The 19,682-nt window shown below is 42.3% G+C and overlaps 1 protein-coding gene across 2 annotated transcripts in view; it reads left to right on the top strand.

The window, feature by feature from the left end:
* Positions 1–19,682, top strand: part of LOC311354704 (glucocorticoid receptor-like) — a 58,789-nt gene that overhangs the window by 19,851 nt on the left and 19,256 nt on the right. For both annotated transcript variants that reach the window (XM_084474541.1, XM_084474542.1), the window contains one exon: positions 13,653–13,807. In XM_084474541.1, the coding sequence (XP_084330667.1) occupies positions 13,653–13,807 (155 nt within the window). The remainder of the gene's footprint in view (positions 1–13,652; positions 13,808–19,682) is intronic.

The raw sequence follows: 19,682 nt of genomic DNA, 5'->3' as shown, positions 1-19,682 counted from the left end.
TAGAGCCCGTACCATTAGTCTTGATTGTAGCGGCCCTGGTTCAATTCCTGCCCGTGGTCCTTTGCTGCACGTCTTCCCCTCAATCTCCGATACCTTCCTATCTCACTATCTATCTCACTCTATCATAAAGCATAAAAATGCTAAATTAAATCTTAAAATAAATAACGCATGACGTGCTTTGTTGCCATAAACTACAGTGGTCCCATTAGCCTAGCCCTACAGCAGGGTTATCAATGTATGATGATACACCAATCAAAACATTACTCATGAGTGAATTCTACACATTGCACCTTCACTGTCTAACTTTAGGCCCCACACTTATTTTGAACTTTTCTCTAATGTATTTATTTTCTGCTTTGCTCTCTGACCAGTGGGGGGGGGGGGGGGGTGCAGAGGAGTTTTGCTGAGGACTTTTACTTGCTTTCCCCTAATCCTGGAAGTGGCATTGACGCAGCGGTAGCGTTATCAGCAGACAGTTGCTGTTTTATTGTGTTATTGTGTTATTATTATTATATTATCCTGGTGTACTTACAAACTTTACAATGCCTTGTTTTATGAGTATAGTAATTTACAAGATACAGGACAGGTTCCATTAGCGTACTAAGACAGTCGGCTGAAGACTCACCAATGTTCGACCAAGGGAAAAAAGCTTCTGAGAGTATTTGGCTGGATGTCATGGTGCAAAGGACCCAAGGGTGAATTTACTCCGAACCATCCCTTTAAAGGACAATTCTGGTATTTAGCACATTGAGCCCCTTTCTGGGTTGTCTAGGATGAAGTGATTTACACCGAAATTTTTACTATTGGTCCTGTCCTGTCCTGCCATTTGGCTCATTTCAAATCGTTCCTGCCTGCTTCAGAATGGCGACGGGCATTCACAAACCTGTCCTTAAAACAACCCTAAACGTTGGTTTTCAGAAATGTGAAACTCACCGAGTGGTTAGTGGTGTTCCAAATCAAGTATCGTAGTGAAATACAGTTTCTGTCGTGTTTTATTTGGAATTTTGTAAATCCCAGAAACGGAAACCGGACCAGAACCAGAAACAGAAAGGGGTCTGTTTGGTTGTAGTCTTTTCGCTCGGTTCTAGCCCTACTGTTGAGACAGAGAATGGGATTTACAAAATTTACAAAATAAAACACGACAGAAAATGTATTTCGCTACGATACTTGACCACTAACCACTCAGTGAGTTTCACATTTCTGAACGTTTAAGGTTGTTTTAAGGACAGGTTTGTGAATGCCCGTAGCCAACCATTGTGAAGCAGGCAGGAGCGATTCTAAATGAGCCAAATACCCGAGACAGGACCAGTAGTCCAAATGTCGGTGTCAACCACTCTACTTCATCCTAGACAACCCAGAAAGGGGCTCAATGTACTAAATACCGGAAGTGTCCTTTAAGGCAGCAGGCCTGTGTTACTTAGGCCTTAGCTGTAAAGTGCTGCAGGAAACCCCACTTTTATTCCATGGCTCATGGTTTTATCAAGTTTCTCAGTCCTCTTTACTAGGACTGTAGTTATTCTTGTGTGCAACATCGTCATTTAGTTTTTACATTTATTTGCCTTTTTTAAAGGGGGACTAACATGAATGGTCACCCTGCTGTCAATCAAACACAATATATAACTGGCACATTATAAATGCCCTGTTTTTTCTACACGCTATAATAATTTTTTCTTGTGCTGTTCTGCCACCTTTCCATATATGACCTCATCTTGAATGGCAGGAACCTTCTTTGATAACCTTGATGAATCTTTAAACTTAGTGCCCATAAGACAGTGGCAGTGTGACATCAATGGCTTGTGGGCCTTAACTGTGTTCAACTTCATCTTACTCTTTTATTATATAACTCTTGATGCCGTCATTACATACTTACCAACTTACATGCATTGCACTCCTTAGACTGTAGTCAAGTCAAGTCATTTTTATTGATGTTACGTCCGTTGGCGATGAATAGGGCCCGACAGGAACACTCAAGTGCAATTCTGATTGCCTCCTAATCCTAAAACCCGAGCCGTCGCTGTTCCTCCAACATGAATCCTCTCCTACAGAGGCTGCTGCCGCGCAGATCGCTCAGGACTGTTAAGGATACCTAGCTTGGAGGAAATCCCATCACCCTTCAAAGAAAACAAGCTATGCTCATTTGTTATTCTTTAGTTTATTTTTACAAGCAGATGAATTTGGCCACCGCTGAAGCCTTGTCGTTGCTTTTCTTTTCTTTCTATTTTCCAACTTTGTTCTTTGTTCTCAATCGAATGAAGACTAAGTCCAACGTTCAGAGCAGATGTGTGAGTGAGAAGGACCTCACAGAACCAAACATGTCCTAAGAGGGGATAACCTAGTTTCTTCTCCTGTCTTTCCTTTTGTTTTCCATCATCATGGTCGGTTGCTGATGTTAAGCCTGGCCTACATCGGCTCTCCAAAGCCTGTCCCTTAATACATAATGCACAGTTATGAAACGTATCTTGTTTTCCTCATTTGGTTATTCATCAGTTTGCCTGCAGGCTGAAGGCTGAGGAAGTACAGTGTATGTGTACGACAGTATCAGCTTTCCATTGAGTTCCTGTTGCTCATTGATCACAAAGAATTTAGATATTTTTTTCACAATTTCTTCCTCATTGCACTAAGGGTGAATCCTGGTCTTTCCTTTAGAAAGCTATTTTATATATAGTAGATACATATAATGGCTGAAACTTAAGAATCCAGTTTGTTTGACTGTGTGGTTAACCATGAAATTGTGTGTTCCTTAATGCGTAATGCCTCTCATTTGCTTTGTCTCACGGTTATAGAATAGGCTGCTTCTGTATACTTCATTCAGATTTTAATTATTAATGAATGACCAAATTTGGGGAAATCCGGGCCAAATGGTTGTGCCCAAAAGACTGTAGCATGCGAAAGCTTTTAAAAATCGAAAGTAGTTAGAGCCGGTTATCTTGCCATTTCTATAAACCCTCACTCTCTGCGAACTACCATCTCCCATTTTTACAATTGCACTCAGTCCACCTCTTAAACTTCATTAATCATGCTGCAGACAGTGATGTGGGCGTCTATGTTAATGTACCCTTCCATTAGGCAGAGCCCAAGCAATCATCGCTCAACCAAGCCATCGTTGCTGCTCTCTTTGCTGCTACAGCACATATTTTCTGTATTTTTTCCCCTCCCACTCACTCACTGCCTGCTTAAGTATAATTATGCCTTTTCCAGATCATTTTTATTTATTTATAATTTTTTTACCTTTGAATTTATGTTCCCAACCAAAACCTGTTGGTGTGCACAGTTTCCAACAAGCGTAATGGGTTTTCCATGTGTGTTTTGATTTGCAGAGTAGGGGTGGTCTGATTAATGTGTTTATTATACAAAGCCTATTCAGAGGGGAGGAAGCAAATACTTGGGATGCCTTTTGGTTTCTTATCTTTCACTTCGTCAGGAATCAGCAATGTACCTTTCCACCTGCGTAGCCTAAATCCCAGAGATACACCATTATTTGATGGAGCCTCAGCTGCAGTTGCCGTCTTCCATGTTCCCGTGTAGGTGTATATGCTGCCCACGTGTTCGTCCGGAGGAATTGCATCCTCGGTACCTACGGTACTAAGAAAAACGAGTACCGTCACGTTTTTTTAATTTTGGTATCGACTTGGTACCGAAGTATCGGTTCTCGTGACAGCCCTAATCAGACCGATGCCGTGGATCGGATCAGGACATCCTAATTCTTCTAGTGCTGTTCCATGACATTTGTTGCCATTGTGCCAAAGTGTTCATCAATAAAAAAAATTGAACAGGGCACCCAAATGGTTGCAGTACTACATCCTCACCTTATAATGAAAACATTCAGCTTAGATCCTCAAGGTGTCCGAGTAATTGCGTTGGACACCTGCCCTAGTGCCCTGGCCCTGATCCAGTTTGGGCTTTTGTTTTGCTTGATGCAGACCAGAATTTAAATCCACGCAACGCATTATTCTGTTGTTTGAAACCTGTCAGATACTGTGGTTTTTATCTCTTTAAGCTGATGCCAAGCTATGCAAAGGCTTTGTGACCATTCTGACACGCCTCTCACCTTACCTTACCTTTCTATCTGAATGTTTACATATTTTTATTCGCACCTCCTCGTTTAGGCTTCTAATGTGTCCTTGATTACCTTAAATTACCTCCTTCATTACAGGAGTGTAAAAAATACAACAGCCACAAATGGGATAATAGGGAAAACTGATCCACTCCAGCCACTTAACAGAGATTTGCATAGCCATTCATTTTGGCCTGAGAGCTAATAAGCTATATTTTCACCTCATTTTCTCATCTCCTTTTTCCCATATATAATGTCTCTGGGCTCATGAGTTTCACAATTCACAACCACATGGATTTTTATGATTTGCATTTTTTTTTAACTACCACCCTGACATTCGGTGAGAGCTCTTATTTAACTCTTTACCTTAACTCTTTCTGCATTACAAAAAATAATATTTCAATAAGAGCCGTGTAAATAATTGAGCAGCCATGTGATTTTTTTTTAAATAAAGGAAGCTAACTTGTTGGTCATGGAAATGACGTGCTCCACCAAGCGGCAGAGTGTCTGTCTGTGAGGCTCAGAGGAAGAGACTATAGCAGGTCGTTTTTCTAATGACATTCAGGAGGTTCAATGTCTACCTGTGGGGATTCAGCTACCAGAAGGGACTGTGTTGTACTAAACCGGTTTAGCCAGTTTGGGCTAAACCTGGGAGAGAGAGTTTAAAAAAAGAAACTTTATGTACTATGGAAAACTAGTATTGTGGAAAACGGTCTGTACACTTGATGGAGTGCTGTATTTTTGTTACAGCCCTGTATGTATGTAATATGAGCCCACCAATTTGTAATAACCTGCCCAGTGATTACAGATGAAAATTAGCTCATAAGCTAACTGGCACATTTTCATTTATGTAGAAACTGAACATTTGATTAATAGGCATTGCCCCTGGTAAATAAAATAAAAACATAAATTAATAAAAGCACATTTTTGACCCTGTAAAACATCTTTCTAGATTCAATGATCCACAGAATTGCAGAAACAATACTTTTGGAAACGGGTCTGAACAGTAGTTTGGAAACGCACCCTGAGCCAGCCAAGGCTTCATTTGTCTCCTCAATTAATTAGTAGAGCGGCCTAAACGCTGCCCCTCTCAGGGCCCCTTTAGAGGCACTGCTTCTGCTACAATGCCTGATCACAGCCAGAGCTCCCTGCACGGCACAACGTGTTTCAATGGAAACATGCTGAACATTGAATACATTCGTTTTTCACTTGTCAGCCCAACCACATTCTTTCCTTTTTCAAACTAGATTTGCACATATTACCATTATTTTGATTGGCAGTTTGAATTGATTCAACACGATGTGTTTCTAGAGAGCAAAACCGATCCACCCACACAGCCAAGGACTGCAAATTGAGAATTCGTTTTTAACAAAAGTCATGTGTGTAGGGCACACTGTGCAGGTTTCATTGTGAATACTTATTTTACAATGGCAGCTCCAGACATACACAATGTAGATATTGAACTGTCCCAGTCGATCTGGGAACCAGCGGCCCTTCTATGATCTAGCACAGTGTTTCTCAACCTTTTTTAAGCAAACGCCCCCTTACCTTACCCTGATCCTCTGGCACCCCCCCCCCCCCCCCATTTTTATTGTTAATTTTGTTAAAATTAAAATTGCGACACCCCTGGTTAGGCTATATCCGTTATCAACTCCACTCCAACTCGTGCTACATTGCTTGAATAAAAAACTTCTGTGCCGTTTTGGTTTCTTCTGGACAAGAAAATGTGTATTCAGAGTTTTATTAAAGGTTTTATTATTGATCTATTGAAGTTTAATACGTAACAGTGCTTGTGTACATTTGTATTGGTTATTGAACTGTTAACCCGCAAACTTGGGTTCAATATGTGCACGAAAGACTCCCTTTGTTTACGTGACTTTGCCTAGCAACGCTGTGCATGTGCAGCCTTTATCCGCTCTGTTCTGAGTTGGCGAGTAGCACGTTTAAGTTTGCGGCCAAATAGTAATTAAAGTAGTTTGTTACTATACAAGTTAAGCGCCTGTAACATCAGTGTTAAATGCGCATGTGCCGGTTGGTGTGCGTACCTTATGAAAGTAAGTGTTTATCGGTTCGCAGACGTAATGAGCGACGTTGCAGTGGTCTACGTGTAATGCGCACGTTCTATTGTTTACAATTAGCATGCTATGCAGAGTTACCTTTATTCACGTCTTATGTTGCCTTACTATGTAATATGGATTAGATTTATGTTGCTTAGTGTAATGCCCCATCCACCACTTGCTTTGCATGTCCCGCAAACCAACCAGTGGAAGTCAGGGGGGGGCGAACTAGTTTCGGAAAGCATCACACTACTGCGATGAGGTGGATTTGTTTGACGGTACTGAGCATAAAGTAAAAAGTAGATGAGACGATAGAGGGGTTAGAAACCCATATGAAGATAGGCTTTTTATTTCAGTTATCCTATTTTTGCACCGAAAATATTTGAAAACCATGAAAGTTAAAAAAGTTAAAAATAATGACCACTACACAAGCAAAGTTGTGACGCCCTTGTGTTCATTCCCAGCGCCCCCCCTAGGTTCTACGAACGCCCCCCAGGGGGCGCTGCCGCCCCCGTTGAGAAACCCTGGTCTAGCAGAACTTATGGGTGATGGCTGGCATATGGCTGGCATATGGCTGGAACCAAAAATTAAACGCGTGTTTCCTGTTTGGTTACTGAGACGTTCTACTGGTGAAAACTCATTGGAGTGAGTAGTCGAAGCCGACAGAAGGGCTGCTTATAGACTTATAAACTGTTATATGATGTATGTACACATGTGTTACGTATGCTAAGTTGGAAAAATCAAAGTCAAAGCCAGGGGGAGTATTGGCGCCCACCGAAAATGGACCTCAACAAGTGTGTGAAACAGCTTGTTTGCGCTCAAACTTCACTTCCGTAACAGTGTGACGTTTGTGAGTGGGCGGTGCTGAAGTGCAGAAGTCCCTCCTCCCGGGTACCCACAATGTGTACAACCTCTCGGGGTGTGAATTTGCAGACACACGCACAAAGTGTTCGACCAATCGCAACAGACTGGGCTTCTCAGGACGCTAAAATTGGTATTGCAGAAATAAACAGTGGGATAATAATAAGGGGCATTTTTAACATACAAGCATGTAACCCTATTCTAGTAGTACCCCAAAATGCAATTATGAACCCTGAAAAAGCCTGATCTGGGATCTATTATAAGGCTGTTTCTACAGCGGCCAGGCTACATGGTGTGGTGGACCCCTGCCTCCAGCGATGCCATTGGTCTAAAAACGAGGCAAAAGAAAATAAATTAGCCTGATTTTAGTTTGTCTACCATCAGACGACATCAGAGGTGTTAAGGGCTCTTTATGGTCCCACGTTCACCCAGAGGGGGTCACAGACCCCTTACGTCCTTGCGGACCCTCCTTGCGTCCACCACCAGGGCCGTGACGTGCGCCTCACAAACATTGTAACCTTCTGTCGAGGCCACGCAGCAGCAGGGGCTGTGATTGGTCCGCTCACTAAAACCCGACGCAGGACCAGAAACGATCACGACTACGTTGAAGCGTTTGTGTGATCCTTGCGTTGCGTGAATGTAAAGAGCCCTTTAATCTAACGTCTGATTTGCGTGTCTTAATCCAAGATTGCTATCAGTTCTGCAAGTAATACCTCAAAAGATGTTCTCGTTCCTCAAAAGTTTTCTATATATAATTTTGTTTGTCCACAGAGGATAGATAGGGCTATATCCAAACACTGCTTACATGCTCACCAGATAGAGATTATTCATACAGCCATACAGTCGGTTTATTTGTCAGCTGATCATAACAGCTTGTGGCGTTAGCATGGGTTGCGCTCACTGCGGCTAATCCCTCAAAGCTTTATTTCCTTTAAAGCTTTGAATTCCAACACACAAAGCAGCATTCATGTGACCTCACATAACCCCCCGTCTTTAAAAAAAAGAAAAAGTACAAAAAACAGCAACAAAAAATGGGGCCAAGCACTTCATTATGTTTCCCTGCTTGAGGCCTGGCTTCCTGTAGTGCATCGTTCCTTAAACTTGTGTTTATGATTATCAATAATTGAATTGTCGCATACCATTCCAGTCACATTGTATGCCCTGTCGTGGTCACACAGCATCTCCCTGACCCATCAGTCCTTTGTTAGTCTCTAAGTGCTTCAGGTGAACAACCCATCCCAGTCAAAGGGTGTCTCTCTCTGCTCTGTCTTTGAAGCGAGTGCTTTTGAGTCTTGGGGTGTAAACTTACACTGAACTGACTGCTGTCGGTGAGTGAGTGACTTGAGTTTCCAGGATTTTCCGGCTGGCTTTTCGCTGCCTCCAGTGGCCTTCAGTGTCGCTGCGTTGTTGTCACGTTGTGGTGATCACCACAATGCTTTTTTCAGACTTTTGTGTTGTGTTTATTTGTTTTTTTGCAACCCAATTCAAACCGTGCCGGTTTCATTTGTGAAACTGCTTTGCTCCTTCAACACACCCTCGCCTGTAGAGCATTTGTTTTGGCTCCATGTTCACGGCGACAATGTTCCGTTTGAGCAGAGTGAAGTGATGGATCCTGAATAGAGGAGGCAGCTCCTCATCCCCGTCCAAGGTTATTTTAGCATCTAAATGAATGAATGAATGAATGAATGAATGAATGGATGGATGGATAAATGCTTGCTTGCTTGCCTGCTCCACTGGCAGCCACTGTGGAAATCAGTGGGAATGAGCAACATGGCACGGACGCTCTGCTTCGCTAATGGCCCTTGATCAGCTAATGTGGATGTTCAAAGTGTGCATTTGTGCATCTATGTGGTCCGTGTCTATGTGTGTTTAGAATGGACATGGAGAAAAGGAAAGAATGGGACCTTAAGTGTGAGGGACGGATACATGAACAATCCCTTAGTGGCTAGCTGGCTTTATATCTGTGGGTGCCTCTCTAGCAACCGAGGGCTCCACTAAATTATTCATTGAACAGCAGAGTACACACGCACACACACACATACACACACACGCAAACAAACGCGCACACACACACGAACGCACCACACACAAACGCACTACACACATACACACGCACACACACATACACACGCACGCACACACACAAACGCACACACACATCGACCCACCCACAATATAGAAGACACACACCTGCATGGACAGATTGTCTGGGAATAAGATTTGCATTGAGTTAGTGAGCGGAAGTTGGTCCTCACAACAACAACATACACAAGACATATGCACCCACGTTGTGCGGACTCTAAAACTCACACACATGCGCAATCACATGAAATATGTGTGAGTGTGCGTGCCTGTCTCTGGGTAGGTGAGGCGCACATTCCCGTGACTTGCCTGACGTCCACCACGGGCTCCTCCCACCGGGGCTTCTGATTGGCCGAGAGGCTTCCCTCTGAGGGGCGTCAGTGGCAACAGCAGCAGTAATGTGAACATTATATAACTATGGCAGATGAAGGGGGAGGGCGCGTGGAGGGGGGAGTGAGTAATGAAGGCGGACCGAGGAAAGAGAGAAAGGGAGAGGGAGAGATAGAGTTGTTTATGGAGAGGGAGCGGGTAGAGACAGTTTGGAAAGAGGAAACGAGAAACGGAGAGCTAATCTCTCTCAGTCATTCACTTATTTATTTTTTTATCAAATAACTGCTCTGGAGGAGCCTCCACAAGCAGCTGGCACTTAAAGGGCAGCACCGGCGTGATTCAATTTGTTCTCCCCATTGCGTCCTTCCATAAGAACACAACGTCACCATTGAAGAGGGGGGGTTGCGGGCTGCCCATGACGGTTCAGGCAGTCACATGTGACGGGGTCAGTCCACCACAGGTTGGCTGATGCACTTCCATTGTGTAAACACGTTGGACACATTAAAACAAGTCACACAGCCACTAATGCTGTGCATTATACCACATGCCAGGACGGCCTGGGTTTAGGCTTTGGTCATGATTCCCTCACTCACTTTACACATTTATAGGGGGTGTAGGCATTTAGGGGATATGTTGTTGGTACAACTGACCAAGGGGTATATCCTTACTTATTATTCAAAAACAATGTTCATAAGCCGATCATTTGCCCATTATGTTATTATTATTATCATTATGTTTCGGTCTATGTGCTCTGTGTTGTGGCAGATGGTTCTGTAGAGTGGCTTCAGGATATTGATTAAATATAACATTGTCCCAGTATATGATACATGGTACGTTTAGTCTGGTGCTTGGGGCTGTAACCAGCGCAGCCCCTATAGCCTAATGCAGCGCTACAGTGTAATGCTACATGCTGATTGGGTTAAGCATGCGCTGTGAGTGACCCCAAGTCACAGCACAGTGTCACCCCACATCACACCCCCAGCTTCACTCTCACCTTATGGATCAGGTCTCATCATGGTCCCTTCATATACATGTTAAGTCGCAGGAGATTGATGAAATAAGCTATAGATATTTGGTGATCTTTTTTTTCTATATATCTTTTTTATGTCCAATAGACTTGTCCTGTAATAGTCCTGTATATTTGAACTGACTCTTGATTTAAAAGCCACTGAAAAACGACTACTAATCCCTCAGTGTGTCTGAGAGCTATTATCTTCATCGGGAATAAAAATGGTTAAAAACTACTTGACTATTTAAAGTCATTGTCAGTGTTACAAATGGGTAGACTGGGTAGCCCCGCCCATTCTGCCGGTCGATTTGAGTTTGCCCTGAAGAAGGGTCTGGAGAAGAGCAATACATTTCTTTCTAGTTTCGATACGTTTTTGCGGGAGCCAATCACCAATCTGGCTTTTCCCCCTGGCGTGCTATTGGCTATTGGTTTAACACAATGACGACAGGGAAGTGATGGCAAGCAGCCAATTGCGTACAGAGTCAATTTAACTCTGCCTGTTGATCACGCCTCTTGTGCTGAAGAAAATGACAGCAGCTTCCCCAGACCAACGTGCAATCTACCATTGAGCTTGGTCTGGCAATAGCCAGGCTAACAAATGTAGTCATGAAACAAAACTTTACACAATCATTTGCTCTTGATGAAAATATGTATAGTTAATAGAAAGCGTTTTGTAGTTATTTAATTATCGGCTTTCTCATGTGTATATAAAGGTAACTGCACACATTTAACAGCAAGTGAAGGGAGGGTGTAAGAAGGTGACCAGCATCACGTATATTGTGAACGCATTTATTATTTGTGATTGCATGTATTATTGTGTGTGTGTGTGTGTGTGTGTGTGTGTGTGTGTGTGTGTGTGTGTGTGTGTGTGTGTGTGTGTGTGTGTGTGTGTGTGTGTGTGTGTGTGTGTGTGTGTGTGACTCAGCTGTGCTTGGCTCACAGTGGAGATAGACAGAGGTAATAGCGAGGGACACAAGTGTATGCATGTAGGGCACTCGACATTTGTGATCGATGTTCAGACCATAAACATTCAATTGTCTACCTCAAATCGATCAATATTCAGGAAATCTCTTGGAGTAGAGCGCATGACCATAGCCACCATAGCATCAGAATAGCAGCCGTAGCACTAGCCACCATAGCATCAGAATAGCAGCCGTAGCACTAGCCACCATAGCATCAGAATAGCAGCCGTAGCACTAGCCACCATAGCATCAGAATAGCAGCCGTAGCACTAGCCACCATAGCATCAGAAAAGCAGCCGCTGAATAAGCCACCATAGCTGTTGAATAGCTGCATCGCGTTTGCCGCCACTTGGAAAGGACAAGAGAAGGAGAAGCCCAGATCAGAGCGCAGAGTGACACAGCTAGCCTAGCTGGTGCACAGATATTTCATTTCGTTAGGAGTTTAGATTTTGTGTGAGTGTCGTTGATGATTGACCTTTTGGGTTTCTTTCATTCAAGAAAGTCAAAATGAGGCCACAGGTGTTTTCTTCAGGTACTTATGATCACTTACACACTGATGGTTCTTCTGTCTTTAACAAACAACAAACAGGTTGGCCCATACAAACTCAAAGGGACATTTTAAGGGAAGTTTCTTCTCTCCAACTCTTATCTCTCTACAGTATCTCGCTCGCTCACTCGATCACAAACACACATACACACTCACACTCTGCCCTCTTCTCTGCGTGACTTCCATAAACAAGTGTCGTCTTTCCAATGACCGCGGGGCTTGGGTGCTTTGAAATTAGGTCAGACTCTCCCAGAGAGCGAGAAAGAGTGGCCGAGTTAGAGAGAGGAGGGAGAGAGACAGAGAGACTGGCTCATGTTAAGTCTCACAATCTATCAGCAAACTAACTTCATGTAAAGGGCCTGTCTTTGCTCATGTGGTTTTCTTCCCAAGCTGTATTTTACACACTTTAAGGGCACACAGCAGACAGACAGACAGACCAGGGCAGGCCGGACCCGAGCTGGGAAATGTCCGTTCTTGTAAATGCAAGTGGGCCAGCATATTACATAAACCCCCCCTGCCTTCAGGTGTTGAATTTACTAAGTAAACATTAGTAGCGGAGGCCGGATTAAAGGCTTTCTGTAAAAGCCAAGGAATTCCTCTGATTATGAAATTGGGGCAATGTTGTCATCCACGTGTTTTGTGTATTTTTATGTCAATGTTTAATGATTGTTTTTTGGCATTGCAATATGTGCATCCGGAGGGTGGGGGGTTCTGTCTTTAAGGGAGCTGGCAAAATGGTAGTCTTGCGGCTATTAAACTTAATACCACGGTTCAAGGACTATGGCTCAGGCTTAAGCTAATTATAGACAAAGAGAGAGAGAGAGAGAGAGAGAGAGCGGTGATGACTCACGATCATTTTTAATCCTAACCTCTAAAGATGGGGCTGGATTCCGCATTTCAATATCCAAGCATTCTTTAAGGGGTTCTCTGTATTTGCTGAAAGGATTTGAATGGTTGGTTATTGATGGTTTAATTATTCTTTGTAGTATTCTTGAGGATCAAGGCATTCAGGGATATGTCTATGGGTTGTTTATGTTTGCACCTAGGATAAAATGTTTGAGGCTTTACGGTTGACTGACGGTTAACTAGCTCAACATTTATATGCTCTAGCGAACGCTTGTATGTGTTTATGAAGTGTCTGCTAAATAAGGGTAGTCTTTGGACATTGGCTGGGACTACTATTACAGTATCCTTGCCCAAACACCTTCTATCTGTCGGTCGTTCTCTAGGCTGACTTGATAGGGACACTAGATGAGTCAATAAGGACCACGAGGAAGGCATTAGAGTCGACCAAAGCGGTAAGGCAGAGGATAGAAACATGTATTTCCTTATGCATCCCACTCATCAATCCCACTCAATGGCCGGCTGATTTTCTGTCTGTCTGTCTGTCTGTCTGTCTGGCTGTCTGTCTGTCTGTCTGTCTGTCTGTCTGTCTGTCTGTCTGTCTATGTAGTGAGAGATGAAGGGGATTTAATTCATAGAAATGTTGTGATAATATATCACCGTTAGAACACTGTTAATACCGAAAAACTTTCTCTTTTTACCCTATTTTTATTTTTTCAAACACTATGAATTTATTTTTTCAAACACTATGAACATGAAAAGTATTGCTAAAAATTTTTGCCGAAGCAATACGATAAAAAAATTCAACAATGAAACAATGTAATAAACAAACAAAACAAAACAACGCAACAATTAACAACGAAACAAACCTTCTCTCTCTCTCTTCCTCTGTGTGTCTCTCTCTCAGCTCGTCCTCCAGGACACTAGAGGGCGCTGTTCCGCTGAAGCCAGGGGGCGCGGCCCACAAGACCTGCCTGGTGTGCTCCGACGAGGCGTCCGGCTGCCACTACGGCGTGGTCACCTGTGGCAGCTGCAAGGTGTTCTTCAAGAGGGCTGTGGAAGGTGCGTGCCCCCCGCCTCCACCACAATGTCCAGTACACAGGCACAAAGCGCACACACACTCTGAATACAACTCAGAACTATCAGCCACCCTGGGGAGTCATGCTGTCATTATTATTGTTATAATTATTGTTTTTATACTTTCAGCCAAATATGACCTTTTGATGTTTGTGATTTGTGACTCATTCAGAATCTCTGTGTTGCTGTCCGTGATTAGTTAGAGCACTGGAGTGTAGAGCTGGCTGATTGACTCAATGGAACAGTGGTGGACTTAATATAGATCTGAGAGTCTAAAAAAAGCTAAGTAACAAACTGACTAAATTAAAGTTAAATTAAAAGTAGTGGAAAGCAATGAGATGCATCGATAACATGTTTACACTTACCCATTTACCTTTTAAACATTGACTCCCAGCGAGTGAGAGTAAAAGAGTGTTGAGAGAGTCTTGGGTTGGCTGATGTGTGTGTTTGTCATTGCCTGGGGTCAAATGGGCTCAGGGCCGTTTGAGTAATGGAACAGCATCAAGCTCACAGGAGGTCAATCATCGGAATATCCTCCTGCCACCTATTTTATTTTGATGTTTGTGTTTTCACACTTTGTTTCCTTTGCTTATTTTATTTATTTAGCATTTCCCTTTCAGTCCATCTTTCTCTCTTTCAATCCATCTTTGTCACTCTATCCTGTTGTTTCCACCCTCTTTCTTCCACCAAATTATAGTGGTCATCTCAAAGCAAAGGATTTTCATTTAGATCAATTTTAAGCAGTGATGGGATAACCGCGTTATAAATAACAGCGTTATAAATAACAGCGTTACTTTTTTCAGTAAAGAGTAATCTAATTGATTACTCTTCTCATCATTATAACTCTGTTACTGTTACTTCCAAATATATATATAATAATATAATTGAAGCAGTTTTTTCATCAGACCAACTAGATCTCTCTCTCTCTCTCTTAACTGTTCTTCCTTAGTTAGTGGGAACGAGATAATCGCATTAATGATAACGATTGGCTGAGGTAGAGTAAAATGGCATGGTAAGCCAATCAGAGGTTGAGTTGGGGGAATGTTGTTAACACATATTCGATAGCATGCATAGTCGGACACACAACGACACAAGTGAGCCAAAAAAATCCAAAAGAGAATAATTGAACATGCACATGTATTTTAAGTAGGGCTGGGCAACGATTAAAAGTTTTAATCGCGAATAATCGCATAGTATTGGTGAGTTAACTCACGATTAATCACACTTTTAAAATTATATTTTAAATCCACTCCAATTGAAGTTAAATGAGATTATCAAATGGAATGACACATTATCATTCATACCAAATGTACTTAATAAGCAAAAACTAGACCAAGTGAACATGAGGGAGTTTTAGTGACTCACTCAGTGTGGGTTGAATATGAAACTTACAGAACACTACAGATTTTGGAAATATTAACAGGCAGTTAATTAGTACAATTGTAAACCAACAGTTATTACAAGTGTAGTTCAATTCAAATAAGTAGCACTACAGATTTGGGAATTGTAATCAGGCAGTCACTTAATGCAAGTGTAACTGAATGTAAAGTGGAACTAAAAACAAAAATGATTTCTGATATGAATGTTGACATTCTGTGGGCAAAACCTTTCAAAATCAAAGTAAAAAAAATTGACGTGCGTTAATGCGTCAATTTGTGTTAATCGCGTTATAATAAGATTGCGTTAATTTGCTCAGCCCTAATTTTAAGTTAAAGGTTAAGGGTCAAATTTGTTTTGTTTGATTTGTATTATTTTTGTAGCTTTAAATACAGCCCCTTGGTAATTTTAATTACTAACTATACATTAAAAATCTAAAAGATTTGACTGCTTTCTCCTCCTCGACTGATTGTTTGTATAGCGTGCAGGCTTGCTCTGCCTCGTCTTCTTCTTTATTTGGTGGAGAACCAGCGCCATACAGTGGTCCAACTTTACGGAGATATTCCTGAAACGCAGCCAAGGAAAACGGAGGGGAAAAGATTGTTTCTGCCTGTGTGGACGGGGCCTGAGTCTGAGGCCCACTGTTGAAAATCCTTGCATTTGCACTATTATGAATGTTACAAACCAGGTGTCGGTGGCAACTTTCCTGCCATACATTCAAATCACAAACGGCATCTAGTAGTGGTTGTTCTGCCAGAACGGGTATAGTGAAGCTACCACAACAGAGACTCGCTCTTCAACTCACGTGTGTGTGTAGCGGTGTACAGTTTCATTGGCCATAGGTTCCACCAAAGGGAACAAAACTGATCTCTTCGCGATTGCAATTAAGTACGTTGCTTAATTTACTCCAAGTCACGGTGAGATATTTACTTCTCACCTTGGTTTTAAAGCTAGAATATTGTTCATTTTGGAATTTAACAAATGTTTACACGTAGCAAGCTAGTAACTCTTACAAATGATCAATTTAGAAAACAAGCAAGTTGGGTTTATTTTGTATTTCTATGAGGAATTCTAATAACTATTCAAGAGCAATATTTGTCAACCTAAAATGTATTTAAAGAAGACACAAAGTTTGTGTCTTCACATGCAAGTGTGTGGATTCTTATGTCATCCTTAATGTATATACAGTAGGTAAGCCCGATTGACGTTGTTTGGATACTTGTGCATTTAACCTTTATGTGTGATTTAGGTTTGTCGATACATACATAGGTGTTTTGAACCTTTTTGTATCCAGGTGTCTCTGATTGAGGATTTTCAACTCTTTTACAAGAGAGACCCATTAGCAGCAGAAATGTATGAACACTAGAGGACAATCCATTTAGTGAACATATACATCGAGACAGCCATGATCAAATAGACAGTTGAGGCAACGTGGCAGAACAGGCACAGCAGCTACTAACAGGCAGATTCGGTTCCTGTTACACAATGGTGGTTTGCTGACTAAGTTGGCAACCTATATTGAATCAGAATTCATAGAAATACTGTTGCTGATACAACGATAAGAACAACGCCAGTTCACATACAAGTTGTTATGTTTGACTTAAGCCAGCCAATGTTTTCCATTTTAAGGGCACCAATGTCCTCTTTCCTAGACCCTATTTGTTTAGAAATTTCACTTCCAAAAAAAGCTTAAGGTCCCGAAAGGCAAAAGGTCAAATTTTTCCTGTAAATGTTTGTTTTGTAATTAATTGATTATCTTGAAAATAACATACAATGGCGGTAGGCTCATCGATTATGTGACAATGATATTAGATTGTATAATTGTTTTCCTTTTATAATTGCTTCAACTTAATTTTAATGGAATATAGACATACAGTACTTAATTTGTTCCCCAAATAGAAATTTAAAGCCCATGTTGCAGGTTAATGTTGCCGGAAGTTTAGATTAATGGGTACATAAAGCACTCAAAATAAGTATATCATTAATAAAATGTCTCCAAAATAGCGTTAAAGTCCAGTTTTTGTCGTTTTTGGTAGTAGTAGTAGTAGCGATTCATACATTCCTCAATATGCAGTAGGCCTATAACATTACAATATTTCATCGATGCAAGCCAAGACAATCAGTCTATACATGCACACACTTAACAATTTTGATAAACCGATATGCTATAATATTCGTAAAGCAACACTGACATAGGAGGCTGCATTGGCTAAAGTTGTTTCGATGCATGTTGTTTTATGACAAGGAGAGGCAAAGATGTGCATTACAATGCAAACACGACAATAATTGGCATCAATCTGGCGCATTTAGAAGAGCAATCAACTGAATAAATGCCAGGTATTTGGCCTATCAGACACGCAATCAGTGAACTTGCAAATGAGAGCCTGCAGTATGACCGATCGTGTGACATTATTTAACCATCCATCTACGGTAAATACGATCAGACAGATACAGCACTGACACACACACACAAAGCACATTCATCCAACCCGGCGGATGCTGACAGCCCACAACGAGCCAAACATCACCACGGCGGGTGTGCTCTCTCTCGCTCTCGCACGCACGTACACAATCACTCCAACTTCTCCGACTCCAAGGCTAGGCTGCTTCACTGAGACCACAACCAACCACAGCTAACCATGCAGTAGTGCGAAGCCGGGAAGGACACAACGCACAGTCGCACACACTCAACTTATGCCCAACGATCAGTTCTACCATCGACATTCAGTCACTGCAAAGATTTAAATAGCCTCTTACCTTAAGTTAGGATGGACCCAACGTGTGTGAGTGATACACTCTGGTTTAGCTGTCGCTTGCTATCCGTTTTTAGGATGACTTCTCAACATTACGTACAGGACTGGCTGGCTCCACTTGGCAAAAATATATATATATAACATATAACATATTTATCTATATCCATCTGTCAACGCAGGTGTCTAGTTTTAATGTGATGTCTTTTGTGTATGTCCAGTCATGTTGTCTCTTGTTCTGTGTGGTCTTGTACTGTCCTGTCTGAGCCAAACCACCAAAATGAATTCCCAACGATTTGTGTCGTTTGGCGATAATAAATACTTGAATAGGCTATCTATCTATCTAGGCTGTCTATATATATGGATGTATTTATCTATTGATGTGTATAATCTGCTGAACACTCTCTCACTAGTCTCTACTCTCAAGGCTCTCACTGGGCTTCAGTCGTCTCCCCGACGTGACGCCATGCAGTGCATTGTGGGGGACATGAGAACCAATTGCAAACCGCTTAAATCGTACCTTCTTTTTCGTATTAAATTCTGTTTTGTGATGCCCAACAACATTAAATACAATGGATAACCATTTAAATGTTTATTACCAACAAGCAAATTGCACAAATTTGTTGGAAAATGAACCCTGCAACACAGACTTTAAGTGTTGCAGCAGCATTCACATAAATGACAAACTTACAAAAACACACAATGAGGGAGGTAAAACAGCAGAATTACAACACATAAATAAATACAAAAAATACTATTTAAGATAACAATAGAATACAATAGAGATATAATTTGTACCAGATGGCATGATATTGCTATTTAAATCCAAATGAAATGACAATGTGCATTGTGCCACTCAGGATGGGAGTTCCTCCAGTGAGTGGCCTGCACATGGCGCAGAGTCCTCGTAGGAGAGTCCTCGTAGGAGAGTCCTCGTAGGAGAGTCCTCGTAGGAGAGTCCTCGTAGGAGAGTCCTCGTAGGAGAGTCCTCGTAGGAGAGTCCTCGTAGGAGAGTCCTCGTAGGAGAGTCCTCGTAGGAGGCCACTGCAGTGGGAAGGATGACCTCCTGACAGCAGACCTGGAGGAGCCTCTGACTGGAGACCCTCTGTTGGTTCACCAGTACGTTGTGTCAGATGTGTTCCAATATGTGGAGTAACTTGTGCCACCTTCTTCGCTGCACAACCAGCTGTAGGGGCCCCAGTCGCAGGACTGGGGCCCCTAGATCAGGGCTTCTTGATCTAATTTTCCGGTTGCTCTGAGTCGCCAGCTTGGATGCTGCTGCCCCTACACCTTACCGTTAAGAAAATTGCACTTCTGCCATTCCACAATGGAATGGTAGAAGATATGCAACATCTTGCTTCACAAATTGAAAGACTTCTGCTTCCTCAAGAAGTAGAGTCTGCTCCGTCCCTTCCTGTACACAGCCAAGTGTTACATTTCCAGTAAGGTCTGTTCTCCAGGTGTTTGTAGCCCTCCACCACCCCCAGCTCTTCCCCTAGGTTGGGACCAGGGTTCAGCACTATGCTGAACCCTGGTTGTGGATGTTAGTGCCTAATATCCACAACCATCTCCTTCGTCTTGGCACGTTTATGAGGAGGTGGTTGATCCATGCCACAAAGTGGACAGCAGTCGCGGTGCTCCGTCTCCGGTCCAATACTGACAGACCCCACCATGGCAGAGGTGTCTGATGATGTCTGCAGTTCACAAGACTCCCAAGTCGGAGAGGTGCACAG

Source organism: Micromesistius poutassou (assembly GCF_964030765.1).
Source record: "Micromesistius poutassou genome assembly, chromosome: 10".
Classification (NCBI taxonomy): domain Eukaryota; kingdom Metazoa; phylum Chordata; class Actinopteri; order Gadiformes; family Gadidae; genus Micromesistius; species Micromesistius poutassou.
The sequence above is the reverse complement of the archived record's forward strand: the minus strand, read 5'-3'. Positions and strand labels throughout refer to the sequence as shown.